The sequence below is a fragment of the Esox lucius genome, chromosome 8, assembly GCF_011004845.1.
Source record: "Esox lucius isolate fEsoLuc1 chromosome 8, fEsoLuc1.pri, whole genome shotgun sequence".
Taxonomy (NCBI): Eukaryota; Metazoa; Chordata; class Actinopteri; order Esociformes; family Esocidae; genus Esox; species Esox lucius.
Genome location: NC_047576.1, coordinates 25,744,023 through 25,762,132, shown reverse-complemented (window position 1 = coordinate 25,762,132; position 18,110 = coordinate 25,744,023). Strand labels below are relative to the sequence as shown.

At 42.4% G+C, this 18,110-nt stretch overlaps 2 protein-coding genes across 8 annotated transcripts; one reads left to right on the top strand and one right to left on the bottom strand.

Moving 5' to 3' along the window:
- Positions 1-465: 465 nt before the first annotated feature.
- pycr3 (pyrroline-5-carboxylate reductase 3) lies at positions 466-7,520 on the bottom strand. 6 transcript variants are annotated; one of them, XM_034293757.1, is made up of 8 exons: positions 7,444-7,520; positions 7,061-7,166; positions 3,396-3,504; positions 2,597-2,661; positions 2,253-2,432; positions 1,823-2,035; positions 1,612-1,704; positions 466-943 (listed from the first exon to the last, which is right to left on the bottom strand). In XM_034293757.1, exons 1-8 carry the CDS (start codon positions 7,503-7,505, stop codon positions 731-733), a joined length of 1,041 nt encoding a protein of 346 aa, XP_034149648.1. In that variant the 5' UTR covers positions 7,506-7,520; the 3' UTR covers positions 466-730. The 6 variants fall into 6 exon arrangements, with proteins under 6 accessions (XP_034149648.1, XP_034149649.1, XP_019904757.2 ...); XM_034293758.1 differs by having other exon boundaries at positions 2,253-2,429; XM_020049198.2 differs by lacking the exon at positions 7,061-7,166 and having other exon boundaries at positions 7,444-7,482.
- Position 7,521: 1 nt separating this feature from the next.
- Positions 7,522-17,342, top strand: bmb (brambleberry). Of its 2 annotated transcripts, XM_010897829.3 has the most exons (13): positions 7,522-7,632; positions 8,054-8,331; positions 9,323-9,451; positions 9,757-9,942; positions 10,135-10,357; positions 11,774-11,890; positions 11,998-12,177; positions 12,481-12,687; positions 13,588-13,759; positions 14,020-14,081; positions 14,164-14,294; positions 15,078-15,175; positions 16,601-17,342. In XM_010897829.3, exons 2-13 carry the CDS (start codon positions 8,074-8,076, stop codon positions 16,728-16,730), a joined length of 1,893 nt encoding a protein of 630 aa, XP_010896131.2. In that variant the 5' UTR covers positions 7,522-7,632; positions 8,054-8,073; the 3' UTR covers positions 16,731-17,342. The 2 variants fall into 2 exon arrangements, with proteins under 2 accessions (XP_010896131.2, XP_010896132.2); XM_010897830.3 differs by lacking the exon at positions 16,601-17,342 and having other exon boundaries at positions 14,164-14,344; positions 15,078-15,161.
- Positions 17,343-18,110: the final 768 nt, after the last annotated feature.

Sequence of the window (18,110 nt, the reverse complement as noted above, 5' to 3'; positions counted from 1 at the left end):
CATCAATTTTTAAAAACAATGGTTTGAGGTCAGATTTGCTAGACAGTCCTAGGACACAGGGATATAAATTAATATATATATATATATTTTAAAACATGGAAATATGCATTAAATTAAAATATTATCCCACTGTCAACAACCTAACACAACAAATAAAGTTTTGGTTCTATTTCTGATGACTGTTTAATGATATTTAACCAAAACCTGAATATTAGAGCAAGCTGTTTAAACTCTATAGACCAGTTTTGCAGACACATTTAGCTTATTCCTGACCTAAAAAAATCAAGCTCAGTGTTGAATCATCACTGAGCTTGAATTTTTTGTCTAGAACTAGGCTTAATCTGTGACAGCAAAACATGCCCAAAGTGTAAATTCCAGTTCTCTTTTACCCTTTCTTCCCATCTAGTTTATATAACTATCAGTTCAGGGCATGAACAGCAGTTTTCCAATCACAACAACTGGAAAGACCAGTAAATTCACTTTAATCATTCAAGTGAACATTCATAAATTATTAAGATAACTGGATAGGCTCTCATTTAATGTCCATGTACAAGTGTCCTCTGGTTTCTTCTTAATGTATTCTTCTTGTGGCCTTAAATTCCTTCACAGTTAGGTTTGTAGGTAGGTTAGGAACCAACATAACATTAAAGTTGAAAACAGAAAGCATTGCAATGTGCATTGAGCACCAACACAGTCATCAGTTCCTTAATCCGTATGGGCTGAAATAACATCACTTCCTGTTATCTGTTGCTATGTGTGATGGCTTCCTGCCAAGGTCTCTGGCCCGTTCAGTAGCAATCTCCACAGCTGTCATTGTGGCAGCCCTCACACCTCCCTGCTCCATGGCATGAAGCCCAAAGATAGTAGTGCCTCCTGGGGTACACACCTCTGAACGCAGCTGGGCTGGATGTTTCCCTGAGTCTCGCAACAACTGGCCTGCCCCCTGGAAGACAGAAGACCATTACACATGAACAGAAAAACAGAACAGTAATGGATACACTAATTCAGGACATTGGTCCTGGCAACTAGCTCCTAAAAGATTACTCAGGATTGGATGTTGAATAATTTTTTGAAAGAGGGGTGATGTGTAAATGCAACTAGCATGGCTTGCTTATATGACTAGGATTTTGCATTTGTTTGTAGGACAATTAATAAAAATATAAACCAATAGCACATGAAAGAAAATAGTGCTCGTTAATAATTCACACATTTATATGGGCACATTTTAACAAGTTAGCACTATCCGATATACAGCCATCCTCTGACAGCTCTGAGTGGCTCCTGGTCCCGGGGATGTTGTAGCTATACCGCAACCAGAAATAAAACACCAGGCCACAATGACACAATTGTACAGTGAAGCAGTGGATTACTTCTAATTAAATGTTATGTGTTTAGGGGGTGGGTGACAATTTTTTCTAGTAGGGTCATGTAACAGTGTTTTTGGGGACAGTTTAGCCTTTTCTTAATTGACAAGTTCAACCAGAACATTTCAAACTGTCCTTAAATTTGTCATCCGGTTTTTCAACACTGCATGAACACAGCTAAAAAAGGATCCCAAGAAGCTCTACAATGTAATAGATACCAGGACCACTTCATGAAACCAAAACTCACCAATACAGTTTGAGCAGCGATGCTATGGGCCAGAGCACTCGGCATGCCCATCTTTACAGCGCCCTCTGCCAGCGCCTCTGCAAACAGATACACCTGCAGAGCCAAGCACTCTCTGTTACGACAGAACCTCCCCTCCAAATTCTCAAACTCTCAACACCCCGCTTCAACTCACTCCATCCCCCATTCTTTCCCTCTGTTCCCCCCCACTCACAAAGGCCACCCCACTGCCACTGAGGCCAGTGTGGATGTCTATCCAGGCCTCGGGCCCCTCCTCCACCAGGCCACAGGGCTGAAGGAGAGAGCGGAGCAGAGCCCCATCCTCCGGTTGAGCATGTGTCCCCCGTGAGAACAGCAGCGCCCCCTGCTGGACCAGACAGGGAAGGTTGGGCATCAGCCTCAGAACCACAGAGCCAGTCGGCAGGAGCTAGAGGATGGATAAGGGAGGGCAGGGAAGACGGAGGTAGAAGAAAAAAGACAACAAAAATAATTTACATCAAATTACATGATGGTCCTTACTTCTACCACTCAAAATGTGTTGAGTTTATTCTGCAAAACAAATCAACATATATAATTTCAGATACAGTTTCTGATGAAATCCAGTTACTCAGGTTAGTAAGCCCTAACCTCACCTCAGGACTTACCCCCTCAAGCGTTACCAGGGTTACACCAGCTGCCACAGAAACAATGATGTGTTTCTGGGTGACATATTTTGTGATGACTCCGAGAACAGCAGCAACAAGGTGTGGTTTGACCGCCACAAACACCAGGTTACAGCTATGAATAACCTCTTCATTGGAGTGAGTGACCGCCACCCCTAACTCCTGAAAAACAATGAAAACACAGGAAGAAAACACAGCTTAGCACTAGCACTCATACAGAGGAGAGAAACGGATAATACAGCGACTGACCACAACTGACGAAGGTTGATATTAAATGATGGTTCGTAGAAATAAGTCGGTGTGTAAAGAAAAGAAGGATTGTGTACCTGAAAGCGAACAAAATTCCGTGCAGAGGGTGCACTCACTTTAACACTGGTGGGCGGGACATCTCCTGCAGTTAAATGGTAAGCAAGTTAAGAGTCTCACACAGGCCCACAGTGATGCAGGTACAACTCAGTAGCAGTAGGTATATCTTAATTCATGAAATTACACCTAACAGGTCACTAGGCGCATCATTTCCTTTCAAAACAATGTCACGTTTTGGCAGACCAGCTCCAACAGGTGCATTCCTTCAGAACTTGAGGAAAGCGTGGCTGCAGGAGCTTGTTAGACCAACCAATATCTCCAAATTCTGTTTGAGTATACACTGGAAACCGTGCAGGTTCATTTTGAGGGAAGAGAGAGGTGTTTCACGCTTCTATTGGTCTGAGGGACTAGCAAGCAAGTCAGCATTTAGTTGAACATCCAAACCTTGTGTTTCCTGTACAGATGACAATTACAACTTGAACTGTAAACATGTACAATAAAGCACACAAGCTAGAGGGAAACATGAACAGTTGTGATGTCATTAGACACCCGACACCCTTGCTATGTCATGACTTGCTTGAATCATATTGAGACTGTCAACAGAATTGAAACGGAGACTGGAGTACCACATTCATTTAGAATTCAACATTTAAATGAAATGGGAATGCGTTTTCAACAACTTATCAAACTGAAAAAGAAAAGCAATTCACATATTCAATAGTTTGGGATATTATATTGAAATCACTTGATTAACTTCAATTTCAATTGATTCCAGCTCTGACTTACTACATTACTTCAACCTTGTTTTTCCACACTGACCGGATTGCAGGAGTCCCTTAGCTATCCCATAGGCCATGTTTCCTGCCCCGATGAAGCCGATTCTCAAGTTGGAGTCCATCTCAAGAGGAGTCTCTGGGTCAGTTTTGATCTACATGAAGGGGCAAAGATGAATCACACATTACACCAAGTAACAGATAAAGGGCTTAAATTATGATAACAACATCATTGCTTGTGTCTCAGGGGGGGCACCTTAATCAATAGACAGTGCACAACCTTTGGGCCCAAAGGTCTATTCAAAAGCAGTGCACTCCCATAGGGTACTAGGCCATTTGGGACACGCTTAATTAATCATAGGCTAATGACACCTGAGCACCGGTAATAAATCCAAATAACTGCATTGCCTACAATTAAATCCAATGTCGAATTATCTTGCAAAGACTGAGCAGCAGCTGCTTCTTGTTCAGAATTGTCTGTCTCTGCTTCATGCAATGTAATGCTAATAGTAGGTTGGAGGGTGCCATGCCAGCGGTTCCATGTTTCTGATTCATCCATGATTGCAGCCATCGTTGTTGCATATTGAGGGAAGTGAGTACGTTTCACTGTTTGGTGGTTATTATTCCAGTTATAATAAAAGGTTTTGAGAACTTTCCATCTGTGCCTTATCTGGTCAATTGATCGATGATACCTGGCCTGTTTCAATAAATTTTTCTTCTGCCATGAACAACTTCAGGTTTCAAACCTTCTGACCGTTCACATGTTTCACTATCAGGGGCGACTGGTCATTTATTATCTATGAATATAGCATCTTCCTAAATTGCATATAATTTGTGTTAGGATTTTATTTCATGTTCATTGGTCCCTGCCTTGCTGCTTCAGACTGTTCTGCCAATTCAAGTTCACAGTAGTAAGCCATTGGCTAAGTGTGAATGTGGGGCTAGCCCCTCTCTCACAATGCAATGTACATTGTACATGTAAAAATATTAATACGCATGCTCAGAATGTGAGTTTTATCAATGTAGATCTCACAAATTGCCTAACGGTTAGCATACAAAAGAAGGCACTCTTCTGTTTTCCATGTGTTATTTTTGTCAGAGATTGTACTTGGTCGAGGACGGGTTACAAAGATTTGAAACATCTTTCTGAGAGGATTTCAAAACATGAGAGCAGCGGGAGTCATCTGGACAATGCTGTGAAATTGTGCTTACTTGGAAAGGGTAAATGTCGCAGACCAAGTTGACAGTGCATACAGGTACTCCATTGAGCAGCATAACAAACAGGTGGAGGAAAACAGGTACATTCTCAGTCATATCATAACATGTATTAAACTGTGTGGAAAATGTGAAACCGCACTGTGGGGGCACGACGAGTCGGTGGACTCCCTGAATCCTGGAATATTCAGATGCATTTTCGAGACAATGTGTGAGGGCAATTTGAGACTTCAGAGGCACTATGATGCTCAGCCCATCTTCAAAGGGACATCTAGCACTGTACAAAACAAACTGTTAGACTGTATGTAGTAAGTGTACAGGGAGGAGATAGCCAAGCAAGTGGACGAGACAATTTGTTGCCATACAGGCAGATGAGACAACTGATGTCTCCTGTAAATCACAAATGGTGGTTGTGTTGCGATACATGTTGCCTGACAATACAGTGACAGAGAGGTTTTTGGAGTTTGTGGAAGTCAAAGATAAAACTGGACTTGGCCTCTCTAATAGCATCAAGGGTGTGCTGGAACCACTGAAGCTGGGAGAAAAGCTGATCACTCAGATTTATGATGGTGCGGCTGTAATGAGTGGAAACGTCCGAGGGGTACAGATGCTAATGAAAGAGACATACCCACATGCCCAGTTTGTTCACTGCTATGCTCACCAGCTGAACCTGACCTTGCAGCAACTTTGTTCAGATTTAACTGCTTTTGCCACCTTTTTCTCTGGCGCTCCAAAACGTGTGGCGGCACTTGCTGAGGCAACACAGAGACGCATTCCAAGGCCACCCACTGTACAATGGAACTTTAAAAGTAGAACTGTCAATGCAGTTTGGGAAAACCGCGCTTCGCTGCTCCTGTGTATGGAGGACATACGCACACAACCAGGATGGGATGAGGCCACCATAAGTGAGGCATATGGCCCGTCAAGAAAACTCTGGGACCGAGCCTTTTTGCAGCTGCTGGAATTTTTTTTATTTCCTTATGCCAGAAATTGATGTTTTATACAACACTCTGCAAAAACGGAGTTAGCAGTGCACTCACCCCTTTTAAGGAGAATGTCCAGAATATGCGGAAGCAACCTGAAGAATGGGTTGAAGTCTGAGCTGACCACTATGTACCGCCACATTGAGCTTCACACTGGTAAGACGGCCCTGTCTCTGTTAAGATCCATCCATGAGAAAAACCTAGAGGCATCGGTCATATTTTTGTGCTGGATCGATTGATATCGATGGTGACGAGTGTCAGTGTGTCCATGCTTATCTTTTAAGGTTGTTGTCATAGAATGGATCTGTATCCCTAAAAAGTTGTCTTTCTGCTTCGTTGTGGCCTTCAGTGGTGTTGAGCTCATTGCTGTTCGCGTATTGGTTCTGAGCTTGGTTGTATTCCTAATTTATGTTTGTAAATGTGACAGTGGTAATTTGACATGTGTGTGAGAGAGAGAGGAGAGCAATTACACAAGGTTTCTCTCTCTCTCTCCAGTATGTGTACTACAACACCTGGTAGAAGCAAGCCCCTGTCGTTAAAAGTGCTTTGTGGAGCCATGCTGTTTGTTGATGTGTTAAATAAACACATCAGTAGTAAAAGGGAGTTTTTTAGCTTTACTGGTATGTATCCTATATTTTGAAATGGTTTGTGCCCCACCAATAATTTACATATAAAAACGCCACTGTACACTATGTCCAAACTTTTAACATATATTCTCATCCGAGTCCCAGGAGTATTTTTTCATAGCAGACGTTACCAGACAGATGGGTTTAAGCTATGATATAAAGATATAGTTATCAAAATAATTACCCACAACGTACCAGCGAACTGTCAAAATATCCCTCATGGATCATGAAAGGATTACTTCGCACTTTGCAGCCGGAAGAATAATACAGGAAATTCCGGTTTCAGCCTTCATAATAATAGCCCGCAATTATTTATCCGTAATTTCAAAGATAGACTCTGCATCTATCTTCATAATATATGTACTATACTGTTACTATAAATGTGTACATTAATTGAACATTCAAGTTTATTATATACTTTTCGCACGTATTCCGTTATTATATAGGCACAGGTGAGATAGTAAAGTAAGAATCTACAAATGTACTTTGCAATTACAGGTGATTCTGATTTCTGATGATAAATGTGATTTGTAAATCACTACATCGGCAGCCTTCTGTACTTGTTCTGACCCGCTTGGACTCCAAGCACAAGCCATTGGTTTATGGGACTAATCAGACGGAACTCCTCGTTTTCTTGGACCAATCAGAACATTTAAGTATTTTTTGCAACGTAAAAATCGTTTTGGAGGGGCATCGTGAAGAAGCTAACGTCTATGTGTGTTCGGTTACGTTAAGTGGAATCAAGTTTGGGTAACAAGGCTAGTTAGACTGAGGCATCGAAGCCGTGATCTATCATGGGTCAAGTCAGGTAAATTGTGATAGTGACCTACAAATAATAATAAATAGTTATTTCTCATGCAAGGTGATTTGTAGACAAGCCGACAGACCTGAGACACAGGTCTGAATTTGAATCCTGAGGCCAGTTCGAGTTCCCAGTCACTTCTGATTATCCTGACAGAATTGGCCGGTCTGAAACACCCTTTTAGAATTCTACTAGAAGCACAACCACATGAAGTAGTCACTACATGTATATACTTTTCAGAATTTATTCGCTTTATGTAAATACACTGCTCATAACAAATTGCCTAATTATTGTTACATTCAAATAAATCCAGTGACTTTGTAAGTGATTTGAGCTCAGCGGATTCTCACTAATTTGCCTGTCAAAAAAATTTGATGTACAAAGCTGATCTGTATGACGTGACTTAAGATATATAGCATAAGGAAGAAGATATGGTGTAAAGACAGAATTTGAACAATCGAGGTATACCTTGTTCCTGAATGTGGCTCTCGCGAGATCCATAAAGGAACTGATACGATTGGCTGATTCATTCATTATGGCATGGACCATTTAAGTAGTTGAATGTAGCAGTGATTTCTCATTTATATCAGCTGCGTTTGGCGCATTGAGCTCAGACGATTCCAAAAAAGCAAACTCAGACGAAACAAATAATCGCAGGTAATTAGACATTCTCTCAACTTTAGAATTTTGAAGGACATTTTCTCTTTTGATCTCATGCAAATTGTTTTTTTCATTTGATTTATTATTGCGAACATAAGAACTAACAGTGCAACGCAATGATTGCAATGCAATTTAAAATCTGCAAGACATGGTATGTTTAGTACAGCCTCAAAGACCAGTGCATGTTTTTCTGTTTTAGTTGATACGGTCCATAATGAAATTAATAACCGTCCCCCAGTCCACCTCCTGCACTTCAAACTCATAAAGGCCGATCTACTGCGTTATCCTGAATTAACTTAATCCTAGCCATTTCTTTGGGGTTTTCAGGCCAGCCATCCAAGTGTGTTTCACAAAACCGAAATGCTAGAAAGGCCCCTACAGATCTTGGCTCTGACACACTGTATTTCCCCCTTTGTAGTCTTTTGGCAGCATTCTGTCATGGCCCAGCCGGTGATGACATGTCAGGTTGGCCTTATGTTTCTGGTCGGTATGCTGGCCTCCTGGTGTGGTCCAGGTAACTGTTTCTTTGAATGGATGAAGCCAAAGCAGCCAGAAGCTCCAGCCCCCGCCCCTTCACTGGCCCCTGGATTACCGGTGGGGGAGACCCCGCAGTTTGAGATGAGCATAGCTGATGATAAGTTCCTTGCAGATGCTAAACTGATGGACATCACCCCCTTGGGTAGCTGTCATTATCGGGTAATGTAAAGTATTATTTGTTATTTTTAAATATACCGGTCCATTATGTCATGACTTCTCACTTGAATATGGTATATAAAGTCTTGGCTGGAAAGACCTGCTATTATTGTTTTCCCGAAGAAGGCTCAGAATGCAGTATGTCCACAGTACAGCTATTTATCTTAAGGATCACAGGGCATCAAATGCATGTTCAGGCTTCCGAGAGAACGTCAGAAGGTGCTGAGCAGATTTGATTTCGATTCATTTGTCTGGTGTAGTCTCAGACTTTACACTTTATTGCTCATCTGACAAAACCATGAGACAGACCGTATATTTAGGAAATTGTGTTTTGTCAGCATATCACACACATGGGGACTAGCCCTCTAAATGGCTTTATTTTTAATTACATATTTAATTGCTTTCCCAGAGATCAGTCATGCTTCCTATTCATATGCTTTGTTCTTGCACGGTCATCGTGAATGTGGGGAAGTCCACTCTATACGGAAAACAGCAGGGAAAAATATTCTGAAGAAATTTAGCGAAAACTGGATAGCTGTTAATTATTTACATTTTATTCAACCGCCCAGAGAACTAGTCAGCAGTGTCTGTGGGTTGTTCTGAAGTCACATTATTTAATCTTTTGATACCCACCATTGTCGGTTCCCCAAATTGTCTTCTGCTCAAGATACATCCAAGAAAACAAGTAGTAATATAATTAATGAACGGTACCTGTTTTCTTAGAAAGATCGGTCCTCTACACAAACGTTTCGGCAACTCAAGCTGTGCTATATGGCAGCATAACTAACAAGATTACATAATCGCAAATAAAGCAACAAATAATTATTCGTAATGTTCTTAGTTCCAACAAACAGGAAAGTCACTTGTATCAGACTCTTGTCACCACCATAACCCAGGCAAGATGATCCCATCCCCCTCAATCTCTCTAGCTAGTTTGCTTCCAAATGTTGATTTTTGTGTAAATATTCTGAAACATCAATGTCTTTTACTCCAGGTGGTTGCCCAGTTGAAGTCAACCTGTGCTAACCTGTCAGAAGAGCAGCTAGCTAAACTAGGTGTGGCACTGTTCAACTGTCAGGCGGAAGTGGAGGGGCGCAGAACGTACCCCTGCACTGAGGACATGGTATGCTGTTCCAATCACTGATGGAGCACTTGGTGGGACAGTATTGTTAGAAGTCAGCTATTAAGCTAGGTGGCTTTGAGACACATTTTTAAGATCGGCAAGAGCCAACCTTTTCTTAACTGTCAATCTGGGTAACTGTTTTGTTCATTAGGTGTTACTTTTTCTGCATTATATAGTTTTGAAACTATTTGCAATGGAACATGTTTATTAGACAACTTCAAGGAGTGCCTCCTGTTTACTAAGTTGTTCTGATATGATTTCACAAACCAAGAGGAGAAACTGTGTTCACCCATTTCTTTTGAAAGTCCCTGAAGCATTGTACGGCAGGCATGGACTCGGACACCTGGAACGCTTATCACATAGTGAGCAACCGGGCACGCTCAGTTTGCTACGCCACCCGTCAGCAGCACTTCCGTCGCCGGGCTGAACTCACAGTCAACGCTCTCATTTCCACAGCAACTAGCCAGCTTGATGCCATGAAGGACCTGAAGGCAAGTTATTTTCCCCGGCCCGCCCCCGTCTCTGTCCCCGGCCCGCCCCCGGCCCGCCCCCGTCTCTGTCCCCGGCCCGCCCCCGTCTCTGTCCCCGGCCCGCCCCCGTCTGTGTCTAAGTCCAGCTTGGTGTGTTTCTCCTCCATTGTATGTCTTATGGAATTAATGTCTCTCTACTCTGGTATGCAATAGGATGGTCAACTGGAGCTGAAGGAGCTGACCTCAGCATCTCTGGAGAAGTTGCTGGAGGGTCACAGTGCCCTTGCAACCCAGCAGGGGGTGCTGTGGGAGGGCCAAGAGAAGCTGGAGACCTCACTTTCCTCCAACCTGGAGCGGTTGGGCCAGGAGAAAGCGCTTATTGCTTCTGGACAAAAACTAGTGGGGCAACTGATTCATGGCATCACACACAGGATGGGTATGAGGATGGACACCACGTTTTCTATTCCACATGCTGTACCATACCACAGTCTTAAAGCAGTGTGATTAGGAAAATGCCTTGACTAAAAATGCGTTTGCAGCACATTTAACTCTACTGATATACAGTATATTATTTGTATTTTTTTGCCATGTTAAATTGCACATTTATCTGCTTTGTTCTTGGCACCTGCCATATCGCAACGCCTCAAATACTTAATTTTCCAAGGAAAATTCACCAGTCTTTTCTGAAACCATTGTTCTGAAATGACTAGCTGGTAGCTTATCTCAGGCTACCCTGTAAGGGTCCCAACTGTGAAGCAGATTTAGTGAATAAATCCATATAAACCAATTAAAATAGTTGATTTAGTTGGATACGATCCAATTTATCACTAAAACATCCTTATCACATGTCGGCTGGCATTTTCAGTCCAATTAATTACATCACCACAAGACCAATTCTGGAAAGGTCTTCACTTAGGGTGCAAGTTTCAATCTCTTGTGGTGCCATAACCTTTACTTGGACATTCATTGTGGTGTTGTGTTGATGACAATTGCAGTTATCACCTTAAAAATAAGGTTTAGTGTAACTCTCAGTAAAAATCCCTTGAGGGGAAACCAGATGTTTTTAGCTCATAGCGAAACCCATAAATTCTGTTCTTTATATTGACTGTTCATTGTGATATATAGTGATTATATTTGAGCTTTTTAGTAATAAATCAAGCCTTTTATTCCCCTTACCGTTCAACTCTGCCTTTATATTTTATGTCCTAATAGCACCTTGCAAAGGTGCTGCATTAATCTTCATAGGAGGGATGTCTCATGGCCTGCTAGATGTGCTAGGCTTGAAGCTGGTGACAACATGCAAGTTACTTTTAAAAAATTTCTTGGATTGGTTATATTCCAATTTCTAATTGAACAGCTTAAGTTCAAAAAAATCACATTTAATATAAAGGGAGGAGGCCACGGCTTAAATTGGGTAGAGCTGCACATTAATAATCATATTGAATAAGGAGCTGAGCCTGGATTGTTTTAATATAAACTGTTTACCTTGGTTCATAGATCTAATATCTAGTCATCTTAGCTGGGCTTTATGAAGTAGGTTACAATAACTTGTGAATGTTTAAAACCTGTTACTGTTTGCGTTCACAATGTAGACAATGTTTTACTTCCTGCTTTTTGATAGTTTTGTTCTTTAGGGTTTTAAATCATCTGGTTACCTTTTATTTTACACAGATTACTACAAATTAGATCTATGAATACATTTTCACTAAGCATTATCTTGTTAGAGTTAGTCTTCTCTTAATGTGGACTGTTTCACCATGATGTCAAACTAATTCTAAGTGTTTTTTCTGAAGGCCTTATGTTAGCCTTCAGAACTGAAGGGGTGTGTAATCATGTGCATGTCTACCTTTAGAAAACATCAGTGAACAGCTTAAGGGTCAAGGATCAGAGGTGCAGGAGGGTCATAGAGCCATTCTGGATGATCTTACTGAAGTCAGAGAGCGTGCGCATGACATCTACAATAAAATAGGTAAGATCCCTGCACACTGACACAGCGGTGCAGGTTCATATCACAATACAAGGTTTTACTTGGCTAAGTTAAAATGTTTGTAATAACTTTGGTTTTCCACTTGTCAGATCACAGCATGTCCGGATTCCTGCAGTATCAGAACCGAACTGCTCAGTACTACATGGACCTTATGGGGAAATTGGAACGCATGAATGGAACCCTAGGAACCATGCTACGTTACCTAGACAACATGCAGAATCGTCTAGAGGAGAGGCTTCATATCATTCAGGGCTACGTGGGCTGGGCAGGTAGTCCATGCGCGTTTGTTTTTTCTGTCCTTCAATAAAACTGATTCTCTATGCTCCCTCACCTTAACTTCAATAACCAAAACTGAACCTAAACCTAATGCTAAAAGCTAACCCCAATTATGTTTTATCGGGAACCTAAGCCTTTAAAAGCTTTTACACGCGCACACACACACACACACACACACAACTCCTTTTTTTTAATGACAATTAAGAGACATTTCCACTTAATTTCTTCCCCATGGCATTGGCTTTGTTCTGTTTGTTTGTTCTGTTTATTTCCTGCTGTGTACTTATGGCCTGCAGGTCTCAGCTTGGCGGCGGTGTGGACGTGTGTGGTGCATACTGGGTACTTCCTGCTGTGTGCGGTGGTCCTGACGTTCTTGCACTGTCCCTCTTTCTCCCGAGCCATGCTGCTCTTCACGGTCCCACTCAACGCTGTGGCCGAGGTCAACCAGCAACCCGCCCTGGACCTGCCCAGTCTCAGCATGTTGCTGCTCGCACTCTCGCTGGGTGTGTTCTATTTTTTTTAAGCCAAATCGCTGTCCTGCAATGTTCAGCCCTAATAATCAGAAATGACGCTCTTTGTTAGTGTCCATTAGCTGCTCGTTTCTCTCTGTTCATTGTTGCTTGCTCTTCCTGTGTTGCTCTGTGTGAGTGTGCATAGCAATGTCTCTGCTTGCTGTCGGACCTGATAAGGACACTAAGAGGAATTTGCTACTTTTCAGAATATAATTTCCTGTCTACATTTGTCCCACAAAAAAGTTAACTAGGAAAATGTGATGCTCCTTCTATAATCAATACAGAGAATATAACAATTTTCTTATTTTCAGGGCAAACCTGTGTTATAATCTTATTTAGTATAAATATTATTCTAGTATTAACTAAATATACAGTATACATCTGTATTTGTACAGCCAATGCTTTAGGGGAACAAAGGGATCTGGGGAAAGAAGTCTATTTTTAGTTTCAGCTGTTACGGTCTAGATTCATTGGATTTGGTTCCTTATTTTAACTTCCCTGTCCTTCACAACGTCGTCTGAAGGAAACTGTGGGGCCTAGATCTAATTATTTTGGACTTGTCTGCTTGTTGCTCATCTTTGTCAGTGCGTGTACTCTAATCAAAGTACAGGTGTTGTTTACCTGATAATGACCGTTCAAATATGAAGTTAATTCAACCGAACGGTACAGTCATAAATATGTTGGGGCCCTTGGATATGTTGTGCCCCAATATGGTCCCCAGCTCCACACCAGCCTACTCCAGGCTTAATCGACATACAGGATGTTCTTGGTAGTGTTGGGTCTGGCTTGACTGGTCATCGACTGCTGTCTGACTGGGTTAGGAATTATTAGCTTTCTACTGGCTGACGTGGAAAACCATGCTGATTGACGCGACGTACTTGCCCCCCTCAGGTTATTGGCTGTCACTGCAGACGCTGTGGGCGTGTTCTCGGCTGAGAGGAGCGAAGGTCTCCAGGCTGCTGCCTGCTCCTCTCCCAAAGAAGAGGCTTGAACCAGAAATCCACTCCAGCCCTTGCTACCACCACCCTCACTCCTGTGGCCCAGCCTCCTCCACCCCCCAGGGGTGAGTCTGATTGGGGGGCAGCACGACACTGGGCAGTTGGGCTGTGGAGTTTGGCCCGGGCGGGGTGGTATTGATGAAGTCTGATGGCCTGCTTTAAAGAAGCCTATTTAATACAGCGAGTGGTGTATATCTTATTCTTTCCAGTGTGCGTTATTGTGAAGTTTATACGTGGGAGCTCTGAGGAAGCTACCAGTGTATTGAATGTGTTCATTACATGTTATGAGGTGCTTCTCACTTTGTCCTACCTGCTCTACTCCCAGAGATGAGCTGGATGGTGTCATGGAGCCAGGCGACCAGTTGGATCCGGACAGCTTTCTGATTGGTGTGTAACAGTGGTGAAAAGCTTGTCATTGGTCCACTAGCCAACCTGGCATTGGTCTTCCTTGTTATCTTCTAATTTCCAGGTGAGCCCAACACGCCAGCCCTGTTTCCCACCCATGCCCACCATATGTCTGAGGCCAGGTGTGTGCCTGTTGTCATGGGCACGCCCAGCCACTCTACTCCCAGGTTCAAGGGCCGTCTCAGTGTCTCTGCGGTGAGCAATGCATTGAGTTGATTGATTTCGTTGACGCTGAGGGGATGGAGGTAATTAACATCACTCATTTAGATTGTTGACAACCCACAATGTCGTTTTTAAAGGCAATATCCTGCATTCTAGGAGCTGACAAAACACTAAATATTGTAAATGTTTTGCATAACCTGCAATCAGATTTATTTTGTATGTATTATAATTGATACGTAGTACACAGAAATACAAATGGGGCAAAGGCAAATACCCATTCCTACAATACTTTTTAAAGTCATTTGGGAACAGGTGGGCAACCATCATTGAACTGCCCTAGCAGCACTAATGTCCATTAGGAGTCTAAATATAAATAGTATCACCATAATGAAGAAGTGTCATGACAGTTGACAGGCTGTTGTTTTGCTAGACAAAGGCATGAACTATTTCTGTAAATCCAATTGAGTGAGATGTTTGCATTTGCATGTTACTTTTTCTGTAAGGAAGGTATCATCTTTCCATAAGCCTTGTTATCTGTTTGAAGGGGCGTTCAGTATTAGCACCATGCAGAGTAACAAAGCCCAAATACTTCATAACAGAAACCATGGGTCATTCCCATGGACTACAACATTATGTAAGTGGAAGGACCGTTTTTGATAGGCTATGCCTCTTCGTATTTATTTTCTAAATACAGCCATGGTTGGCAGTATTTTGCCAGAAATCGGACACGCACCAAGTTAGGATTTGGTGCTGCGGTCCCGATCGTACTGTTTTGATGGATGAGCTATTCTTTACTTGCTGTGTTCTGATTGGCAGGCTGTCCTAGGTCTGTCCCAAAGGAACCTAGCAGGAATGATGGATGCAGTGAGCGACTCAAACAGCCCCAGCCCTAACCGATCTCTGGCCAGCAACAGGTAATCTAACAAGCTGTTCACATGCTAGTTGAAACTGTCCTACTTGAATGTTGGCTGGTTTCTAACTCCACCTGATTTAGCAGTCATCTACTCTGTTGTTGTGAGACACGCTAGCTTTGTTTTAGTATCGCATTTTGATTCATTGTGTTGAAAGGTTTTCTAGATATTGTTATAGGTTTTGACATGTGATTACATGGCTTTGTGATAAATGGACATTTGCATTAACCTGAATGCATAGTGTAAAACTTAAGGTGTGTGTGTGTGTGTGTGTGTGTGTGTGTGTGTGTGTGTGTGTGTGTGTGTGTGTGTGTGTGTGTGTGTGTGTGTGTGTGTGTGTGTGTGTGTGTGTGTGTGTGTGTGTGTGTGTGTGTGTGTGTGTGTGTGTGTGTGTGTGTGTGTGTGTGTGTGTGTGTGTGTGTGTGTGTGTGTGTGTGTGTGTGTGTGTGTGTGTGTGTGTGTGTGTGTGTGTGTGTGTGTGTGTGTGTGTGTGTGTGTGTGTGTGTGTGTGTGTGTGTGTGTGTGTGTGTGTGTGTGTGTGTGTGTGTGTGTGTGTGTGTGTGTGTGTGTGTGTGTGTGTGTGTGTGTGTGTGTGTGTGTGGTGTGTGTGTGTGTGTGTGTGTGTGTGTGTGTGTGTGTGTGTGTGTGTGTGTGTGTGTGTGTGTGTGTGTGTGTGTGTGTGTGTGTGTGTGTGTGTGTGTGTGTGTGTGTGTGTGTGTGTGTGTGTGTGTGTGTGTGTGTGTGTGTGTGTGTGTGTGTGTGTGTGTGTGTGTGTGTGTGTGTGTGTGTGTGTGTGTGTGTGTGTGTGTGTGTGTGTGTGTGTGTGTGTGTGTGTGTGTGTGTGTGTGTGTGTGTGTGTGTGTGTGTGTGTGTGTGTGTGTGTGTGTGTGTGTGTGTGTGTGTGTGTGTGTGTGTGTGTGTGTGTGTGTGTGTGTGTGTGTGTGTGTGTGTGTGTGTGTGTGTGGTGTGTGTGTGTGTGTGTGTGTGTGTGTGTGTGTGTGTGTGTGTGTGTGTGTGTGTGTGTGTGTGTGTGTGTGTGTGTGTGTGTGTGTGTGTGTGTGTGTGTGTGTGTGTGTGTGTGTGTGTGTGTGTGTGTGTGTGTGTGTGTGTGTGTGTGTGTGTGTGTGTGTGTGTGTGTGTGTGTGTGTGTGTGTGTGTGTGTGTGTGTGTGTGTGTGTGTGTGTGTGAGTGATACTTGTATATATTTTATGTGGAGAAACTGTTTTGTTACCATTGAACAAAATGGAGGCACAAACACACACTGCAGGTTTGAGACAAACTACATTACAACCAGGCTGCACAAAATCCCGGATTGAAAATGTACAAAAAACAAATCGATCATCTTGTTGGTGATTCTCAACTCACTGATTCCCTCAAACACACTGACTCACTCTTTCTTCCTCTGCCTTCTATACTGTCCCCTCGTAGCTCTGTGTCTGCCCGGCAGTTCTGTCTCGGCACTACAAGGACAGGACAGCCTTGTAAGAAGAGGTCGGTGCTGGGCCAGGAGTACTGTCACATCCACGAGGGGGGGTACACCTCTTTTAACCGTCTCTGAATGATACTCTGGTCCCCAAAAATGTCACACTACTCCTGCTCTATTTATTTGGACTGGGAACCACTGGGAGGGAGTAGCCTGATATTTGGCATCCCTGCACCCCTCCCCCTGTGTAACTGAGTCATGTCAGGTTTCAACTATTTAATGATGTCTGTGTGTGAATTAGATCACTTTCCTGTGACATTCTTAAGTACAAGCCTGACCTTCCTTTGACATGTGCAGGAGTAGGAAACTAATTTGTCTGGCTGCAAGCTAAGGTTACTGAATACAAGGAGGGCTCATGAGGGAAAGGTTTACTTTGCTTGTTTTGTTTTAGTATGTCTCTAAGCTATGGAGAGGAATACAGCCCTTGTAGCTTTCATCTGGTAAGGAGTTAGTAAGGTTTACCTTACCTGGTAAGGTTAGTATCCAGGCCACGTGCTTAATATTGGCCTTCATGTTTGACCAGATTTTATTTCTAAAAGCTTGTTTCAAGCTGTTTCAGTGAGTTTGCAGTGCTTTAAGGAACTATGATGACTACAAATTGTATTTCAATACTTCTAAAGTAGTGAGGCAAATGTTTAGTATGGAGAGTTTGGATTTTTTTAATTCATAATAAATTTTAATAATGCACGTGTTTGTGTTTTACATTTACTATTGCTTCTGATCAAGTGACAATATCAAAATGTTTTCAAACTGAATCGAATACACATGACAGTTAAAAGTCAAAGCACATAGTTTAGTAGGAAAGAGTTAAATGAGTTTGCGTCATCACTCCTACAAAAACAGACCATGTTAGGGCGGAGTATATAATTGTCTAATTTTGTAAACGCTAGTACAGCAAAAGCAATGTGGTCACAGGTGACCCAGATACCTTTCAATACAAGACCCAGGACTGCCTGCAGCTCTTTCCCAAATGACGAATAACCAGACCCAATCCTGTGCACATACAAACATGTACATCCTCATTACCAATCCGTATATCTGTCTGTAATTCTACATGAGCTTTTACGTGTGTATTGTGAACGCAGTTCATTCCTGGGTGATGTCATGGCAAGTTCTTAACTGGAACCAACATGGATTTCTAACCCATGAACACATGCAGCCTCTTTTAGTTGCAGTAAATGGCTGTCACTTTTTTTTTTTAAAGCTAAGTAGTGGTTAGCACCTTTTAGTGTTGTCTCTAGTGTTGATTCCTCAACCTCCTACAGTATCCCTCAGTTACATTTTTTTCTCAAAATACTGGTCATTTTTTGGTCATCCAAGGTAGAGCTTTTTCTTGGTCTATCAGGTTGTTGGGGATTAATGACCACCAGAGTTTAGCATTATGTTCCAAATATGTTTGTTAAGCCTATGATTCATTAGACTAATATTGACACTAGTCCATGACCGATGACTGTA

Bases quoted from the DNA above. Each gene is read 5' to 3' on its own strand.
- pycr3 (XM_034293757.1), bottom strand. From the start codon at position 7,505: ATGAATCAGCCAATCGTATCAGTTCCTTTATGGATCTCGCGAGAGCCA. The intron at 2,433-2,596 runs GTACACAATCCT...ATTGTTTTTCAG, and splicing joins GGAATTTTGTTCGCTTTCAG to GAGTTAGGGGTGGCGGTCAC. The intron at 2,036-2,252 runs GTAAGTCCTGAG...TCCATCCTCTAG, and splicing joins CCCTGGTAACGCTTGAGGGG to CTCCTGCCGACTGGCTCTGT.
- bmb (XM_010897829.3), top strand. From the start codon at position 8,074: ATGGCCCAGCCGGTGATGACATGTCAGGTTGGCCTTATGTTTCTGGTC. The intron at 11,891-11,997 runs GTAAGATCCCTG...TCCACTTGTCAG, and splicing joins TGACATCTACAATAAAATAG to ATCACAGCATGTCCGGATTC. The intron at 15,176-16,600 runs GTAATCTAACAA...GTCCCCTCGTAG, and splicing joins CGATCTCTGGCCAGCAACAG to CTCTGTGTCTGCCCGGCAGT.